Source organism: Geotrypetes seraphini, chromosome 1, assembly GCF_902459505.1.
Source record: "Geotrypetes seraphini chromosome 1, aGeoSer1.1, whole genome shotgun sequence".
NCBI lineage: Eukaryota > Metazoa > Chordata > Amphibia > Gymnophiona > Dermophiidae > Geotrypetes > Geotrypetes seraphini.
Window position 1 is genome coordinate 472704883 of NC_047084.1, and position 17838 is coordinate 472722720.

The window sequence follows — 17838 nt, forward strand, 5'->3', positions numbered from 1 at the left end:
GGAATTCTGTAGAGGTAATATTAGTGAAGGTGGATGTTTCTGTGTTACATGTCGCAGTCTTCCTGAGCCTACTGTGACCCATTTATTCCTGGGCTGTTTTATTCTTTGAGGTAGAGGTGGTAAGTTGGTATGATTTTGTGGAGTGATGGAAGCTGCTTTAATTGTATTCAATTCCTGTTTAAGTTTGCAGAGCTCCTCCTTAATACTGGCAAGTTGAAGACAGATGGGGCAAGCCTTAAGCCTCCAAATAGTATGTCTTGGAATTAAAGCACCACAGTGATTGCATAGAATAAAGGTCATCTTGATTGGTTGTGAAGTCCTGATTATATGGGTCTCTATATATGAATAGTGGTCCCTGGGGTTGGTGGGACTATAAGTAAGACTACTAGTAAGGCAGAAATATAGGCTCTATACCACCTAAAACACAGTATTTTAAACAAAACTGCAGGAAGAAGAAATAAGATTTAACAGAGGAAAGAGAAGGATTTTTTTGTGCTTTTTTATATTTTTTTTAGTAAGAAACAGGGAGGAGAAGAGAAATTAAGCAGATATAATGCTGAAAACCAGTGAAAAGAGCAGAATATGAAATGGTGAGTAACTTAGCTTTTAGAAGTTCACAGGGCAGCCTTGTTTCAGCAATCGTTCACAGGGCAGCCTTGTTTCAGCATGAGATCTATGTGCATGCACTGCTTTCAATGCATATTCATTGGGGAAATCCTGAAAACCCGACTTGATTTTGGGGACCCCTGCCATATACTGTATCTCTCCTCACTATACATCTTAAGTCTGGTTTTAATACCCAGTAAAGTGGTGAAAAGGTACATCACATAGCTACTTCTTTTTGTATATGCATCTTGGTTAGGAATTACTGATTTCTTCAGTCAGATAGGCAGAAGAGCCCCTCGCCTTGAGATACTAAGAGTACAAGAAGAAAAGGCAAGAGGGATGTCTTTTCAATCAAAAATAAAGTCTTTATTTGAAGCTAAATGGAAGGCGTTTCCCCCAGTATACACCTTGACTGCAACTTCTAGATAATCTGCTTGTTTGGGTGTCCCCTGAAGAAGGCGTCTTCTAAATGCCAAAACTGGAATCCTTGTGGGGACATTTTTGCTTCAAATAAAGACTTTCTTTATGGTTGAAAAGACATCCCCCTTGCCTTTTCTTGTTGTTCTGGTTTCTTCAGCCAACAGACCACCTATCCAGGTCCTAAGCAACTCTGCCTGCTTGACCAAGTCCTCTACAGAGGGTGTGACAAGAATATTTTTCAGAATGCTTTTCTTGACTGGGTGATACAATATAAATTAATAGCCACAAGAGGGCTCTGCAACACTACTATTTGGTATATTTTATAAATGCTCTGCAGAATCGTATTATATAAAATACTGTATATAGAGCTATATAAAGTTTTCCTTTTTTGCCTAGTGTTGGCTGTAAAGAGCAGGGGTTCCCAAATCCACATTGAGAACCACAAACCAATCTAGTTTTCAGGATTTCAGCAAGGAGTGTGCATGAGATCTATTTGCATGCAAATAGATATTACCCCTTTGTTTTTTTTTCAAGGGTACCCACTACTATCTCCTATAAAAGGCAAATGCTAGATCAAGAAGATCTTTGTTTAGTCATATCTGAAATAGAGACTATGGATCTCCAGGGCCCGCAGTTAATTGCTGTTAGAACCAGTCTTAGCTATTGGCCTACTTGCGGACTATCATTGATCCAACTACTTCTCTTTTTCTTAATTTATAAATTTTTTAAATGACTACTTTTTATTTTTGTTCTTTTTTTACTTGTTTTTTTTTATTTGCTATCGTTCTTTTTTACTTCATAATACTTAGCTCAGCTGTTGACAGAAGATCTCCATTTCGCTCTCGTATTGTATTGCAGCTCCTGATTGGTAAGGCCCGATTTTAGTGCAGGAAGAGGCAGTCGGAGCATATAGCGAGTGATTTCCTTCACTTGCCAGTGCTCCGGCTGCTCTCTCTTGCCTTTCTAGCTGTCCTCTCTAGTCTCCCCCATGAAAAACCATATTTGTGGTTTTTCAAGATTCGCAGGGGTTCCTGGAATGGAACCCCCGTGAATATCGGGGGAGTACTGTACTCCTGAACCTATCACCTCTTAAATTCATCCTATGCCCTCTCCTTCCAGATTTTTCCTTCATATCAAAATCTCACCTCCTCAGCAGCGAAAGAGATGCCCACTCTCTCCTGCTGCCATACAACCCCCCATCCCCCACGCCCGTGCCTTCGGGGTGTGTCAGGGTGTGTGTTGCTTGGTGGCAGGAAGGAGTGGGCATCTCTCCTGCTGCGGGGGAGGGATTGTTATTAGGATCAGCGACATAGCAAGAACGAGTGGGCATCTCTCCTGCCAAACTTCAATTTGGGTTCTTTTTTTAATTATTATTTTAATTTGCATGGGGGGGGGCTTAGCAGTGTCGGGTGTTTATGCAATGCGGCAGAAGAGAGTGGGCATCTTTCCTGCTGATCTTCAATTTGTTTAATTTTTTTGTTGCTTTTTATTATTACAGTGGTACCTTGGATTACGAGCATAATCCGTTCCAGGAGCATGCTCGTAATCCAAAATGCTCGTATATCAAAGCAAGTTTCCCCATAGGAAGTAAGGGAAACTTGCTTTGATATGTTCCCCCCCCCCCCCGAGGCCAGCAGCGCTGCTCCCCCCTCCCCCCCACGAGAACCGGCACTGCTCCCCCCAAAGCCCCCCCCGCGAACCGGCACCCTCCCCCCTGCGATCCGGCCCCCCCGCCGCCATCGGGCACCCCCCCCGCCGCGACCTGAGGTCCCCCCAACCCACCCGAACCCTCTTCTTACTTTTCTGTAGCCTCCGCAGCGGCACTGGCACCAGCATGTCCTGTGTGTGGTGCCGGTGCCTGAAGATGTGCTTCCTGTGCTGGGCCTGAGAGTTCACGTCGAACGTGAACTCTCACGTCGACCGTGAACTCTCAGGCCCAGCACAGGAAGCACATCTTCAGGCACCGGCATGCACAGGACATGCTGATGCCGGTACCGCTGCGGAGGCTACAGAAAAGTAAGAAGAGGGTTCGGGTGGGTTGGGGGGACCTCAGGTCGCGGTGGGGGGGGTGCCCGATGGTGGCGGGGGGGTGCCGGATCGCGGGGGGGAGGGTGCCGGTTCGCAGGGGGGGCACTCGCAAATCGAAGCACGCTCGGTTTCCGAGGCGCCAATTTTGCGAATGTTTTGCTCGTCTTACAAAACACTCGCAAACCGGTGCACTCGTAAACCAAGGTACCACTGTATCTTAATTTGCTTGTGGGGGAGGGTCTGAACTGTCAAACCTTAGTTTCCTATCAGTGCCTGAGCCAATCAGTGTTCAGGCACGGATCAGAAAGTAAGGCAACGACAGCTCAGACCTGTCAGTAAATTTGGGCTGCAAATGTGGCACAATGAGGTTAGAGAATAAACTCATAGAAACATAGAAAATGATGGTAGAAAAGGGCCAAGGCCCATCAAGTCTGCCCACTCTAATGACCCACCCCCCCTAACTTCTTCCCCTAAGACAGGGGTGTCCAATGTCAGTCCTCGAGGGCCGCAATCCAGTCGTGTTTTCAGGATTTCCCCAATGAATATGCATGAGATCTATTAGCATACAATGAAAGAGTGCATGCAAATAGACCTCATGTATATTCATTGGGGAAATCCTGAAAATCCGACTGGACTGCGGCCCTCGAGGACCGACATTGGACACCCCTGCCCTAAGAGATCCCACATGCCTATCCCAATTTTTCTTAAAATCTGGCATGCTGCTGGCCTCAATTACCTGCAGTGGAAGATCATTCCAATGATCAACCACCCTTTCGGTGAAGAAATATTTCCTGGTGTCGACATGAAATTTCCCACCCCTGATTTTCAGCGGATGCCCTCTTGTGGCCATGGGTCTTTTAAGAAAAAAGATATCATCTTCCACCTCGATACGGCCCGTGATATATTTGAACTTCTCAATCATGTCTCCCCTCTCTCTATGTTCCTCGAGTGAGTATAGCTGCAATTTACTCAGCCTTTCCTCATACGGGAGATCCTTGAGTCCTGAGACCATCCTGATGGCCATTCACTGTACCGATTCAGCTCTCAGCACATCTTTTTGGTAATGTGCCCTCCAGAATTGTACACAATATTCCAGATGAGGTCTCACCATAGATCTGTACAACAGCATTATGACTTTGGGCTTCCGGCTGACGAAACTTCTACGAATACAACCCATCATTTGTCTAGCCTTGGATGAAGCTTTCTCCACTTGATTGGCAGTTTTCATGTCTTCACTAATGATCACTCTTAAGTCTCATTCTGCTGCAGTCCTAGCTAAGGTCTCACCATTTAGGGTGTAAGTTCTGCAAGGATTTCTAAGTTATGCAAGGATTTCTGCTGCCAAGGTGCATGACCTTACACTTTTTGGCATTGAAGCTTAGTTGCCAAGTCGAGGACCAATGTTCCAGTAAGAATAGGTCCCACGTCATACTGTCAGGCAATGTGCTTTTGCCTACTATGTTGCATAGTTTGGTGTCATCGGCGAATAATGTTATTTTACCTTTAAGCCCCTGAGCCAGGTCTCTTACGAAAATGTAAAATAGGATTGGGCCCAAGACTGAGCCCTGCGACACTCCATTGATCACCTCCGACGTTTCGGAGAGGGTACTGTTAACCACCACCCTCTGAAGTCTATCGCTTAGCCAGTCTTTGACTCATGCAGTTAATGTTTCACCTAAACCCATCGAACTCATCTTGCTCAATAACCTTCGGTGTGGGACGCTATCAAAAGCTTTACTGAAGTCCAAGTACACAACGTCCAGGGACTCCCCCATATCCAGCTTTCTTGTTACCCAGTCAAAGAAGATGATTAGATTGGATTGGCAGGACTTTCCCTTTGTAAATCCATGTTGATGGGGATCACGTAGATTCTCCTCGTTCAGAATCGTATCTAATTTATGTTTAATTAATGTTTCCATAAGTTTACTCATTATTGATGTGAGACTCACCAGTCTGTAATTTGCAGCCTCCGTCCTGCATCCCTTTTTCTGGAGTGGAATGACGTTAACTGTTTTCCAGTCCAACGGTACTCTTCCTGTACTTAGAAAAAGATTGAAGAGCGCGGATAATGGTTCCACCAGGACATCACTCAACTCTCTAAGCACCCTGGGGTGTAGATTGTCTGGTCCCATGGCTTTGTTCACTTTGAGTCTTGGTAGTTCACAGTAGACACTGCTGGGCATAAACTCGAAATTTCGAAAAGGGTCTTCCGAGCTTTCCCTTGTCTGCAACTGTGGACCGGACCCCAGCACCTCACAGGTAAAGACTGAGCAGAAGTATTCATTTAGTAGTTCAGCTTTATCAGAATCTGATTCTACATAATTCCCGTCTGGTTTCCTAAGGCATACTATCCCATCTGTGTTTCTTTTTCTGTCACTAATATACCTGAAGAAGGATTTATCCCCCTTCTTAATGTTCTTTGCTAGATTCTCTTCTATTCGGAGTTTGGCCTCTCTGACTGCTGTTTTGACAGCTTTAGACTTGGCCAGATAGTCTTCTTTTGTCTCCCTTTTTCCTGATTGTTTGCAGGAGATAAATGCTTTTTTCTTCTTTTTAACAAGGTCCGAGATCTCCGCAGTGAACCACTGAGGTTTATTGTTTCTCCGCTGTTTGCTTACTGTTTTTATATAGCGGTTAGTTGCTTCATGTAGGGTAGATTTCAGAGTTGACCACATAGCCTCTACATTATCGGTTTCAGCTTGGTTTTGCAGCACCTGATGGACGAAATCTCCCATGCGTTTGAAGTCAGTGCCCCGAAAGTTGAGGACCTTTGTTGCTGTGTTTGATCTAGTGAAATCTTTCCTGAGGTTGTACCATACCATGTTGTGGTCACTGGAGGCCAGCGTATCGCCTACCGAAACCTCTGAGACGTTTTCTCCGTTGGTGAGTATCAGGTCCAGTATCGCCTGATCCCTAGTACGCTCCAATACCATTTGTTTGAGTCATGCTCCCTTTATGGAGGTTAATAGCCTTCTGCTGCCGCTGGTCGTAGCGGAAAGTTTGTTCCAATCTGCATCAGGCATATTGAAGTCTCCTAGCAATACTGTGTCCCCATGCAAAGTGATGTTCTCAATGTCTTCGATTAATTCTATATTCTTGTCTTCCTGTTGTCTTGGAGGTCTGTATACTACACCAAGATACAGGCATTTGTCATTTCCCCTGGCCAGGTTCACCCAGAGGGATTCCCCAGTGTACTTGACATCTGCGATTCTGGTAACTTTGATGTCCTCTTTAGTGTATAGTGCTACCCCTCCTCCTAATTTGCCCTCTCTGTTTCGACAAAGTAAGTTGTAACCTGGTATAGCCATATCCCACCCATGTGAATCCGTGAACCAAGTCTCGTATATCGCCACCACGTCTAGGTCGGCGTTCATTATTTCCGTCTCCAATTCCAGAATTTTATTGCCTAAACTGTGTGCATTAATGTACATAAATAACATAAATAATGTACATAAATAACATAGCCCTCCCCCTTGTAACATCATCATATACCAGAACTTGTAAAATGTTAACCCTAACCCTACACACAAACTGTTGGTACTATTATTAATGATGACATTATCAGATGCACACTGTTATTCTCTTCAATTCGTTGTATGTACAGCTCTATTCATTGTATCTACAGCTATTATTTATTGTATTTACAGTTTCTATTTAATGTAAACCGCCTAGAAGTCGCAAGATTGCTGGCGGTATATAAGAATAAAGTTATTATTATTATTATTATTATATCTTTTGTTTGCTAAGTCCCTGTGGAGAATTTCCCACCTGAGTTAGTGTGACTCCTATAGTATTGTTTTCAATGTGTGTACTTACTTCAAACTCAGAAATGGAGTTGCAACTTACTTCGCCAGGATGGTTCCTTACCGCGCCGGTACGTGAGTGATCATTTTAATATTAATGACCTCATTGTACTATATTTGCATGGCAGTATCAGAGACTGCTAGAAAACTCAGAAGCGACCTCGCTAAGCCATTTTTATAATCCGCCACTACAATACATGCACGCTAAATCGGCTGGAACCAGCATGTTAAAGGCAGATTTTAGTTTTGAAAATCTGCCCTCAGTTTATTTATCAATCACCTATGTGGCACCGGGTCAAAGGCTTTGCTAAAGTCTGACTACACCACATCTAGCATCCAACTGTTTGGTCACCCAGTCAAATAAATCAATCAGATTTGTCTGACAATACCTGCGTCTCCTAAATCCATGCTGCCTCAGGTCCTGCAGTCCATTTGATTCTAGAAAACTCACTATCCTCCACTTAAGAAATGTTTCCATTAATTTACTCACTACTGAGGTCAGACAATAATTCCCAACTTCCTCTTTATTTCCGCTTTTGTGCAGAGGAACCTCATTCGCCCTTCTCCAGTCCTCCAGGACCATGCCAGATTGTAAGGAAGCATTGAAAAGATGAGACAATGGAGGCACCAGAACTTCTCTGAGCTCCTCGAGTACCCTCAGATGTATCCCATCAGACCCCATCGCTTTGTCTGTTTTTAATTTAGCTAGTTCCTCACAAACACAGTCTTCTGAGTATTTTTCCCAGTCTACCACATGTTCATTCCCATTTGCATTTCTTTTCTGCGGTCCTACCCCTGGTCCTTCATCTGTGAACACAGAATAGAAATAATTGCTAGGCAGTTCTACCTTATCCTTATCAATTACTGCATATTTGCCCCTTTCACCCTTGAGCCTCACAATGGGAAGTATGCACATAAATCATAGTATTCTGTAATTTATGCATGCATGTGCCCCACCTTGTTCCACCCAAACTCCGACCACATGAATGGCCACCTGCAAAGCATGCTCCATAGAAGATTGGTAGCTGGAATGTTGCCACCTACACTTTGAACAAACTCATGCAGGTTATACTTCTATTGTCAGACCTCAATCTCCTAAGACACTACTTATTTTATTTTGTGTCCTTATTGGGGTGACATGTTCATCATCAGTCTGGTTTTATGTATATTAGTGCAGGTAAGACCCAGAATAACCAATGTGGTGCTATGATTAAATTTTAGGAAGAGCACTTACTTATAGCCCGGCGGCTACCCAGCCATTCACTTACAAGTTTCCTCAGGGGCTGATACTGTTCAAAATTCCATTATTATCTCATAGGTCCGATTCTTAAGGAGGATCTCCCCACACCACTCTTGTTCTTATTAGTCGGGCTATAAGCTAAGTGCTCATCCTAAAATTCAATCATAGCACCACATTGGTTATTCTGGGTCTTACCTGCACTAATATAAATAAAATCAGATAGATGATGAACATGTCACCCCAGTAAGGACACAAAATAGAATAAGTAGTGTCTTGGGTGTCTGAGGTCTGGCAATAGAAGTATAACTTGCATGAGTTTGTTCATATGCTGTTATTTTTCATATGCTGACTATTTTTCCATTGTCAGTCCGGCCACATACAGTTTAACATAACATAACCACATAACATAATTATTTATTTATTAATATACCGCATAACCCTTACAGTTCTAAGCGGTTTACAAGGATATAGCAAATAAAATTTGTAGCATAAGGAGTAAAAGAACGAACGAATGGAAGAAATTTTAGCAACAGGAAAAGTTATTTTAAAATTAGGATTGTTTATTTTGAGAAAAGAGATGTTTTAAAGGATTTTCTAAAATGCTTATATGAGGTTGAGGAGCGATCTAAAGGGCTCTAATCTGGGTCTCTTGCAGCAGCTTGATAGGCAATGAGTTTGGACACAAATCTTTTGTGGGTAATATCTTTAACTGGTGGAAAGGAAAAAAATGAGTGAGGTCTTGTGGTTCGACCTGATCTGGAGAAGCAAAATAGGTTAGTACGGTAAGAGGGTAGTAATGCGTCAAGTACTTTGTAAAAGAGTCAGCCATATTTGAAAAGAACTCGGTTTTCCATTTTCAGTCAATGAAGTTTGAGATAATAAGGAGATATGTGGTCAGAACACTGGCATTTATACAGGTACTTGTCACTAATTATAGGCAGCTCCTTATAGAATTACTCCCAAAATGGCAAAAAAAGGCTTTTATGAATGAGGCATTAGAGTTTCATTTCCTCCTCTGCATGGACTCCTGAAGAGAACAGAGGAATGTCTCTGAACCTCTTGTTCTCTTCATTTTAGATCTTGATGTCAGAACCTGGCAAGCTTCTACAGAAAGTGAAGGTGTGGCTCCAGGAGTACTGGAACGTTACAGACCTCATCTCCATCCTTCTCTTCTCTGTCGGGATGGTGCTTCGCCTGCAGGAGCAGCCGTTCAGTAGCTACGGACGAGTTATTTACTGTGTTAACATCATCTACTGGTATATTCGTCTGTTGGACATCTTTGGCGTGAACAAATACCTGGGCCCCTATGTTATGATGATTGGAAAAATGGTGAGAATAATTTTGTTACTCCTTCTATCCCTTGTAAAGTCCAGAATCCATACAAAGAGTTGCTTGGTGAGGGTTTTTGTTGTAACCCACGTTATTGACAAGGATGTATTCATGTAGTAGAAGCTGGTATACATATAAATACCTATCAGTTAATTTTTTGCAGCATGCTAAGAAGTGCTGCAGAAAATTTCCTCAGCCCGCTCCAGCACTATCCTCGAACTCTATCAACGGTGCTAGAAATTGTGTATGCAAATTTGGGTGCATGCCCAATTTGCGCATGAAATTTAATTTGATAAATGAGCCAATCAGCGCCGATAACTGGGATCTAATAATCAATTATCAGTGTTAATTTGTTTCAATTAAAAGTTACGCATGCAAATTTGCGTGCCCTGATCCACATGTAAATTTTACTTGCGTCCCCAAAAAGGGGGCATGAGCATGAGAGAGCCATGGGAGGGTCAGGGGCATTCCTGTAATTTATACGCGCAGTTATAAAATAAGGGAGATCCGTGCCTAATTTAGGTCGGGTCCCAGTGGGAAGCACTATTCTATAAATGGCACCTAAGTTTGAGCGCTGTTTATAGAATAGCATTTTGCACGTTTTTTTTTAGTTGGTGCTGATTTTTCAGTGCCATTTATAGAATTCAGTCCTATATGTACAGTGAGGGCACATCAAGTGCTTTTGCCCAGGTATACAGATAACAGCAATATTCATCCTCTATCCAAGTTGCTAGGTCGTTTAAGCCAGGCCAGAAAAAAATGCTGTCCTTAGCTTAAATCACTATACTATAATGGACAGTGGCTGCTGTCACTTTAGTCATTGCTGGCAAACACTGTCTACATATACAGTGGTACCTCGGTTTACGAGTGCACCAGTTTGCGAGTGTTTTGCAAGACGAGCAAAACATTCGCAAACTTGGTGCCTCGTAAACCGAGCTTGCCTCCCCCCCCCCCCCGCTATCCGGCATCCCCCCAGCGATCCGGCATTTCCCCCCACCACCACTCGCGTTGCCCCCTCCACCGCGAACCTACTTCCCCCCCCCCCCCCGAGCAATCAATGACACCCTTTACCCGACTTGGCACCAGTGCCGGTACCCGAAGATCCTCTCTCCTCTGGCGCGGCCTGGGCTGGGCGGTGCGTCGGAGATCCTCCTTCTTCTAGTCTGGTCTGGTCTGGACTGGCTTTGAGCATTTGCGCATGCTCAAAGCCTTCTGGTCTCGCTCTCAGTCTGGGAGAGAGCGAGACCAGAAGGCTTTGAGCATGCGCAAATGCTCAAAGCCAGTCCAGCCCAGCCCAGACCAGAAAAAGGAGGATCTCCGACACACCGCCCAGCCGCACCAGAAGAGGGAGGATCTTCGGGCACCGGCACTGGTGCTAAGTCGGGTAAAAGGTGTTATTGACTGCTCGGGAGGGGGGGGCAACACGAGCGAGGGGGGGGATGATGGTTCGCAGGGGGGGGAAGCTGGATCGCGGGGAGGGGGTTTGGAACAGCATCGGATTCCTCAAGGGGGGGGGAGAATGGAGCAGCGCCGGTAGCCTCGTGGGGGGGGGGAGAGGAGGTGGAACCAATCAAAGCAGTTTCCCTTACTTCCTATGGGGAAACTTGCTTTGATATATGAGCAATTTGGTTTACGAGCATGCTTCTGGAACAAATTATGCTCGTAAACCAAGGTTCCACTGTACTCAGTGTTTCCCCCTATCTTTATAGTAGTCCTGAAATCTCTGCTTAGCATGTCTGAATGAGGGACTTTCCCATGTATTAAGCCCAGATTTAACATGGCATAATTTAAGGCTTAAAAAAAAAAAGTCTTTCAGGTTGTACACTAATGTTCTCATTAGCGTGCAATACCTGTAAAAAGTTAAGGCCCCCTTTTATCAAACCGTGTTAGGGTTTTTTTATCGCCAGCCGCTGTGGTAAAAGCTCCAATATGCATAGAATTGCTATGAGCGTCGGCGTTTTTACTGCAGCAGCGGATGATAAAAAACCCTAAAGCGGCTTGACAAAAGGGGGCCTAGCATAGAAGCCCTTAGGCCCTGATTCTCCAAAGTGCATCCCGATGTTAGGCGTCCTACAGCTGTCTAATCAGCCAATCGGGATGCACGTTTTTTTAAAAAAAATGCTCCCCAGGCAAGCCTGAAGGCACCTCCGGGAGCCTAGGGAGACCCGCAAGATGCCTAAGCTCGTCTAAGGGCCTTAGGCGGGCCTTAGGCTGAACCTAGGCGGCCCTATGCGTCTCCCTAGTAGAGGAGAAGCTTAAAATGTAGGCCAGCAAAATGCTGGCCTACATTGCAAGTAGACGCGGCCGCTATACTTATCGCGGCAAGGGATCTCTCTGCCGCTATAAGTATAGCGGGCCGCAGCCCCCTGACCAGGAGGGTGCCCAAACCCTCTGCCCGAAGACGCAATCAGACCTTAGACTTAGTGGGGATGGGCGGACCTGCTATGCCTAAGGCCTTATTGGTCCAGGCTTCTAGAGCCTGGGCCAATCAGGCCTTAGGCTTCGGCGGGATGGGCTGGGAAGGGGCGGGCCTGCTTCATTTCGACGAGGCGTGCCTGCCGGCTCAAGACGTGCAAGACCCTTCTAAGAACAGGTTTGGTGGAGTGGAGGTTTGGGGGTTGTTAGCGCCGGGGAGGGGGGTGCGTCTTCGGGCAGGAGGGATTGGGCACCCTCCTGCCAGCTATCGATATTGTCGGGGGGAGGAGGGGGGAGATCGGTAATGTCGGGGGGGCGGTCGGTAGTGGGGGGGGTGCGTCTTCGGGCAGAGGGTTTGGGCACCCTCCTGGTCAGGGGGCCGCGGCCCGCTATACTTATAGCGGCAGAGAGATTCCTTGCCGCAATAAGTGTAGCGGGCCGTGTCTAATCTAACCCGTTTCTCTAACACGCGTCTGTAACATGGACGCCGGTTTACAGAATCGGGGTTTAGTTTAGGCCGATTCTGAATAGGACGCCTCTCCCGGGCGTCCTATACAGAATTAGGGCCTAGGTGTCTTGCGGGCCTCGCCTTCAATATAGGCGGCCTGCCTGGGGAGCATTTTTTTAAAAAAACGTGCATCCTGATTGGCTGATTAGACAGCTGTAGGACGCCTACAGCTGCCTAAAATCGGGACGCACTTTTAGAGAATCAGGCCCTTAATGTCTCCTATTTAGGAGGCAGTAAGGCCAGATTCTATAAAAGATGCCTAAAGCTAGCCACCTAGCCGATTTAGGCACCTAACTTAATTTTATAATTAACGTAATCGGCACTGATGACAAGCTTAATTGGCTCAATAAGAACATAAGAATAGCCATACTGGGTCAGACCAATGGTCCATCAAGCCCAGTAGCCTATTCTCACAGTGGCCAATCCAGGTCCCTAGTACCTGGCCAAAACCCAAGAGTAGCAATATTCCAAGCTACCGATCCAGGGCTTCCCCCATGTCTTTCTCAATAACAGACTATGGATTTTTCCTCCAGGAAATTGTCCAGACCTTTCTTAAAGCCAGCTAAGCTATCCACTCTTATCACAACCTCTGGCATAAATTAAAATTAGTTGCTACTTAGCTGCCAAAATTGGTAGGCACCTACCAATTTGGGGTAGGCACCTAGCCCGAGGCGCCTACCAGAAAAAGGGTGTGGGTAAAGGCAGATCTTGGGTGGATCTTCAGCATGTTTCCAAGTAATTGCCTTTATTGGACTTAGGCGCCAGTAGGCCAAGAAAACCCTGGCACACATTCTAATTTAAGAATCACTTGGCAAAATTCTATAAAAGGTGCCTAACTAAAGATTGACAGCTGCTATGCATTGCATTCTTTGGAGACTCATTTTTAGACGCCATTTATAGAATCAGGGCCTAAGAGCTCCCTTGTTAATAATAATAATAATAATTTTATTCTTATATACCGCCATACCGAAAAAAGTTCTAGGCGGTTCACAACAAACAGAGCTAGTACATGCGAAGCAGATAAAATACAACAGATTAGAATAAGAGAAACTTATTAACAGTTAAAAAACAGAATTCATTTAAAATACCAACCTAACAGGCTGAGCTGATACATACAATGCAGATAAAACACATCAGGTTAAAATCTGAAAAAACTTGTTAAGAAATAAAACAGGATGCATTAAGAAATCAACCTATCGAAAAGTTGTATCTTTAACAATTTTCTAAAATCAAAATAGGAAGAGACCTCTAACATAATTTTTCCAAGCCATAAATTCAGTTTGGCGGCCTGAAATGAGAGGGTTCTCTCAAAGAACTTTTTGTAGCGACAAGGTTTTATGGAGGGATATGTAAACAAGTGCACTCTGCGTGTAATCTTATTAGCGTGACTCAAAGAAAAATAAACTCTTATGTAAAACATTCATTCTTAAACTCCTTTTTCTCATTTTTCAAGGGCTTCTGATATGCCAATGGTTAGCCAAATGTTTTCTATGGCTACCAATGTATTTGTGGCCATGGCTTCCTCACCAGCCCCATTGTTGCTTTTTTCATATTTTTTCTTAGTTTTTTCTTAAGCTTTAAAGTGCTCTGTGCTCTATCTATATCTTGTCACTTATAAAAGTTAATAAACTTTAAACTTTTAGCGTTAAAACATATCTTTCTATCTTAGTGCTTGTTCTCTTGTTCACATCGGGAAGGGACCTGTCGTTTCGACATGCTTCGCCCGTAGGCTGCTTCAAGAAAATGAGGCACAAGATAACCTGGTGACAAACCAGAAACTGATTTTTAACAGATGCATGAAAATTTAAATAAAATTCTAGACTCTATCGGTAGCCAATGTAGTTTCAGATAAAAAGGAGTAATGTGCTCCCATTTTTTTAAGCCAAAAATAAGGCGAACTCTACATTAGCCAGTTAGTGCAGACTAATGAAAATGCACTAGTTAGTTAATACTTCCACACCCATTTTCTGCCCATGGCACTCCTTCTTCAAAAATATATATTTTTTTAAATAGTGCATGATTTACTTGTAGTGTGCACTAACAGGCAAAATACAGTAAAATACTTTAATGCATTTTGCAGTAGCCTGTCTTTCCTGCATTCAGATGCATCTTGGCTTAATGCCCTTTAGTGAAAGGGACTCATATGTGGGGGTTTTAAAACACCATTTGCCACTGTGATTAAAGATTGAGAGTATGGTAGTAAATGGCTGGTAAGCTGCTTCCAAGATGAACCCTGTTATTCAATGCTGGGGCATGTGCAACTCCCAGCATTGAATAGCTGGGTATGTGCGCTGACCCAGAAGTTAATTAGGCACTGTCTAATTTTCAGATCAGTGCAGGGTTAACTCGGCATCTATTAGGGGCTTTAGCACATGAGAAAAGGCAAACTGGAAAACACGTTAAGGCATTTTATGGCAATTTGTCTGCATGCACTAACACACATATTACATACCCCCTCTTCTATTAAACTGCGCTAGCAGTTTTTAGTGCAGAGAGCCGCGCTGAATGGCCCGCACTCCTCCCGACGCTCATAGGAACTCTATGAGCATCGGGAGCAGCGCGGGCCGTTCAGCGTGGCTCCCCGCACTAGAAACTGCTAGCGCAGTTTAATAAAAGAAGGGGGGGCTTAGTTTTTTTCAAAAAGTTAACAGGCATGTAATGTGCAGAGAATGGGCATGGAAACATCAACCAGCTGGCATATTAGGATTAGCATACGCTAACAGGTTAACAAAGGGTTAATGTGAGAACACATTGTTCCTCTTAAACCAGAGGCGGTAAGCGCTCCCAGATTAATTTGCTGCAGGTCTTGCGCAGTAATGGACAGATTAGTATGGGACCTATAACAAAATAAACAAAAGAGGAGCTATTTTACCACCACGTTATAAATGTGCTTAGTGTGCAGAAAAGTCCTTTCTTAAAACATACTAAGCTCATTTTTTAACACATTTTAGTTAAAGGACCCCAACGTTAAGACAGCTGTTCTGCTGTCCTAACTTTATACAGTTACTTAGCTTCTTATCGGACTGATAATCGCCACCAACTGGCTAAATTGGCACGCTACCCTAACTGTATCCCTGGCCCACCTCTACCCTATACGGAACCTTGGTGAGACCTCAACTGGAATACTGTGTGCAATTCTGGAGGCCACATTACCGTAAAGACGTGCTTAGAGTTGAGTCGGTTCAGCGGATGGCAACTAGGATGATCTCGGGGCTCAAAGGTCTCGCGTATGAAGAAAGACTAAACAAATTGCAGCTCTACACTCTAGAGGAACGCAGGGAAAGGGGGGACATGATTGAGACATTTAAATACATCACAGGACGTGTCGAAGGGGAAGACGACATCTTCTTTCCCAGAGGACCCTCGGTCATAAGGGGACACCCGCTCAAACTCAGAGGAGGGAAATTTAATGGTGACACCAGGAAGTATTTCTTCACAGAAAGAGTGTTAGATCACTGGAACAAGCTTCCAGTACAGGTGGTCAAGGCCACCAGCGTGCTTGACTTTAAGAATATATGGGACATCCACGTGGGATCCTTGCAAGGGTCGAGATAAGGATCTAGGACATTAGCACCCAGACCTAATGGGGGGTCAGTAGAGTGGGCAGACTTGATGGGCTTTAGCCCTTTTCTGCCATCAACTTTCTATGTTTCTATTCAGTTAGGGAATGAATGAGTAACTGGACAAATTCAGTGGCACGAACTGGTTAAAAGGGGAATTCATCAAGGGGCGTTATGGCTTTAATGCGCGCTAAATGCTAGAGGCCCATAGGAATAGAATGAGGCTTTGGCACTTAGCACATGCCAATTCCTTTAACACACGTTAAAGCCATAATGCCCCTTGATGAATTCCCCCCCTTAGTGTCAATGAATATCGACTTCCGGCTCTTGGGTATAATTGGGCAAGTTGGGAACGTTTTAAAGATTGGGAGCAAAGCTTTCATCCAACTGTGACAACACTATATTCATGTAACTCTCTAAACATGCAAGAAGAAATGTGCAAACATCTTCAAAACAAGTTTGTTGAGCAGACGATGGACCTGGAAAAATCTCACAGGTTTATCAAATTAGTATGTTTGTTCTTTTTTTTAAGGAATCCAAAGTGAATCTGCTTAAGAGTTTTGAAAAATGCGAAACTATTTTTCTTGGACTGTGGATCTGTTCTGAATTTTAAAAAATAACTGAAGCAAATTTTTCCAGCCCACTTTGCTGCTTTTTTTGGGAGTGTCTTGGCAAAAGCCAGAAAGATTTCCCCATCATATCTTGAGAAAATGAAGCTCGAGCAAACTGACATCCTCACTCAGTTTCAGTTTCAAATTGTTTCTATACCTCTTCTTTTTAATTTGTGTGCCATCATCGTTTTCACCATTATTATTAGACGCATGGGCCCTGATACTATAAAAGGTGCCTAAGGGCTCCTTTTATCACGCGTTAACCCCTGCGCTGGCCTACAAACTACCGCCTGCTCAAGAGGAGGTGGTAGCAGCTAGCGCGGCTGGCGGTTTAGCACGTAGTATTATGCGTATTAAACCGCCAACGCGCCTTTGTAAAAGGAACCCTAAGGTTAGGCAACTAGATTAATGCGCTGAGCCAATCTAGGCCCCAAACATAATTTTCTTAATTGGCTCGATCAGCGCCGTTAATTGAAAGCACCATTAATAAACAATTAAAAAATGATTTTTAAAAAAATTAGTTATCTGGTAGGTAACTACCAGAAAGCAGGCATGGTTGGGGTGGATTTGGGGTGTGGTTTGACTTAGCTGGCAGTAGGTATCTAACTTAGGTGCACTCATTTAAATCAAGAAAACCCTAGCCTTAATAGGAGTGCGCCTACCAGATCCTTAGACTGAAGCGCCACTAGGCGTGATTCTATAAACAGTACCTGAAGGATCAGATCCTATTGTCTGACTGGAATTTACTTTAATTTTTTTTTTTTAAATAATTGTTTTCTCAGGTACTTTAGTTAGATTGTGAGCCTTTGGGACAGTTAGAGAACTTCCAGGTACCTATCTTTATTTATATTTATTTTATTGTATCTTTAATGCATCTTTATTGTAAACCGCTTTGAACCTCACGGTATAGCGGTATATAAGAAATAATTTAAATTAAAAAAAATTAAAATAATTGACAATCTTGCTCAATGGCTCTTACATGTTAGATTCTTTTTATAGAATCAGAGCCATAGGGGTCCAATAGTCAAAGGATTTTAGGCTCCTATGAGTTTATGCTTGTAAAATTGGACCCTTTAAGGTAAATAATCAGCCAGCAGCAGTAAATGAATTTTTACACGACTGCTGGTTTTATGCCTGGAATTTCATGCACTGAATATCCAGGAACTGTATATACTCGAACATAAACCTAGATTTTTGGGCCAAAAAAATGGCCCAAAAATGGGGGTCTTGGTTTATATTCAGGTCAGTGCTGACCCGCCCCCCCCCCCCTCCCAAACCTGTTGCAGGCCTCTGCCGGGCCTCTCGTAAGACCTGGTGA

The 17838-nt window shown here is 43.9% G+C and overlaps 1 protein-coding gene across 1 annotated transcript in view; it reads left to right on the plus strand.

Moving 5' to 3' along the window:
- Positions 1–17838, plus strand: part of TRPM3 (transient receptor potential cation channel subfamily M member 3) — a 492536-nt gene that overhangs the window by 421830 nt on the left and 52868 nt on the right. Inside the window, exon 20 of the mRNA XM_033962555.1 lies at positions 9175–9426. Coding sequence (XP_033818446.1) covers positions 9175–9426 — 252 coding nt within the window. The remainder of the gene's footprint in view (positions 1–9174; positions 9427–17838) is intronic.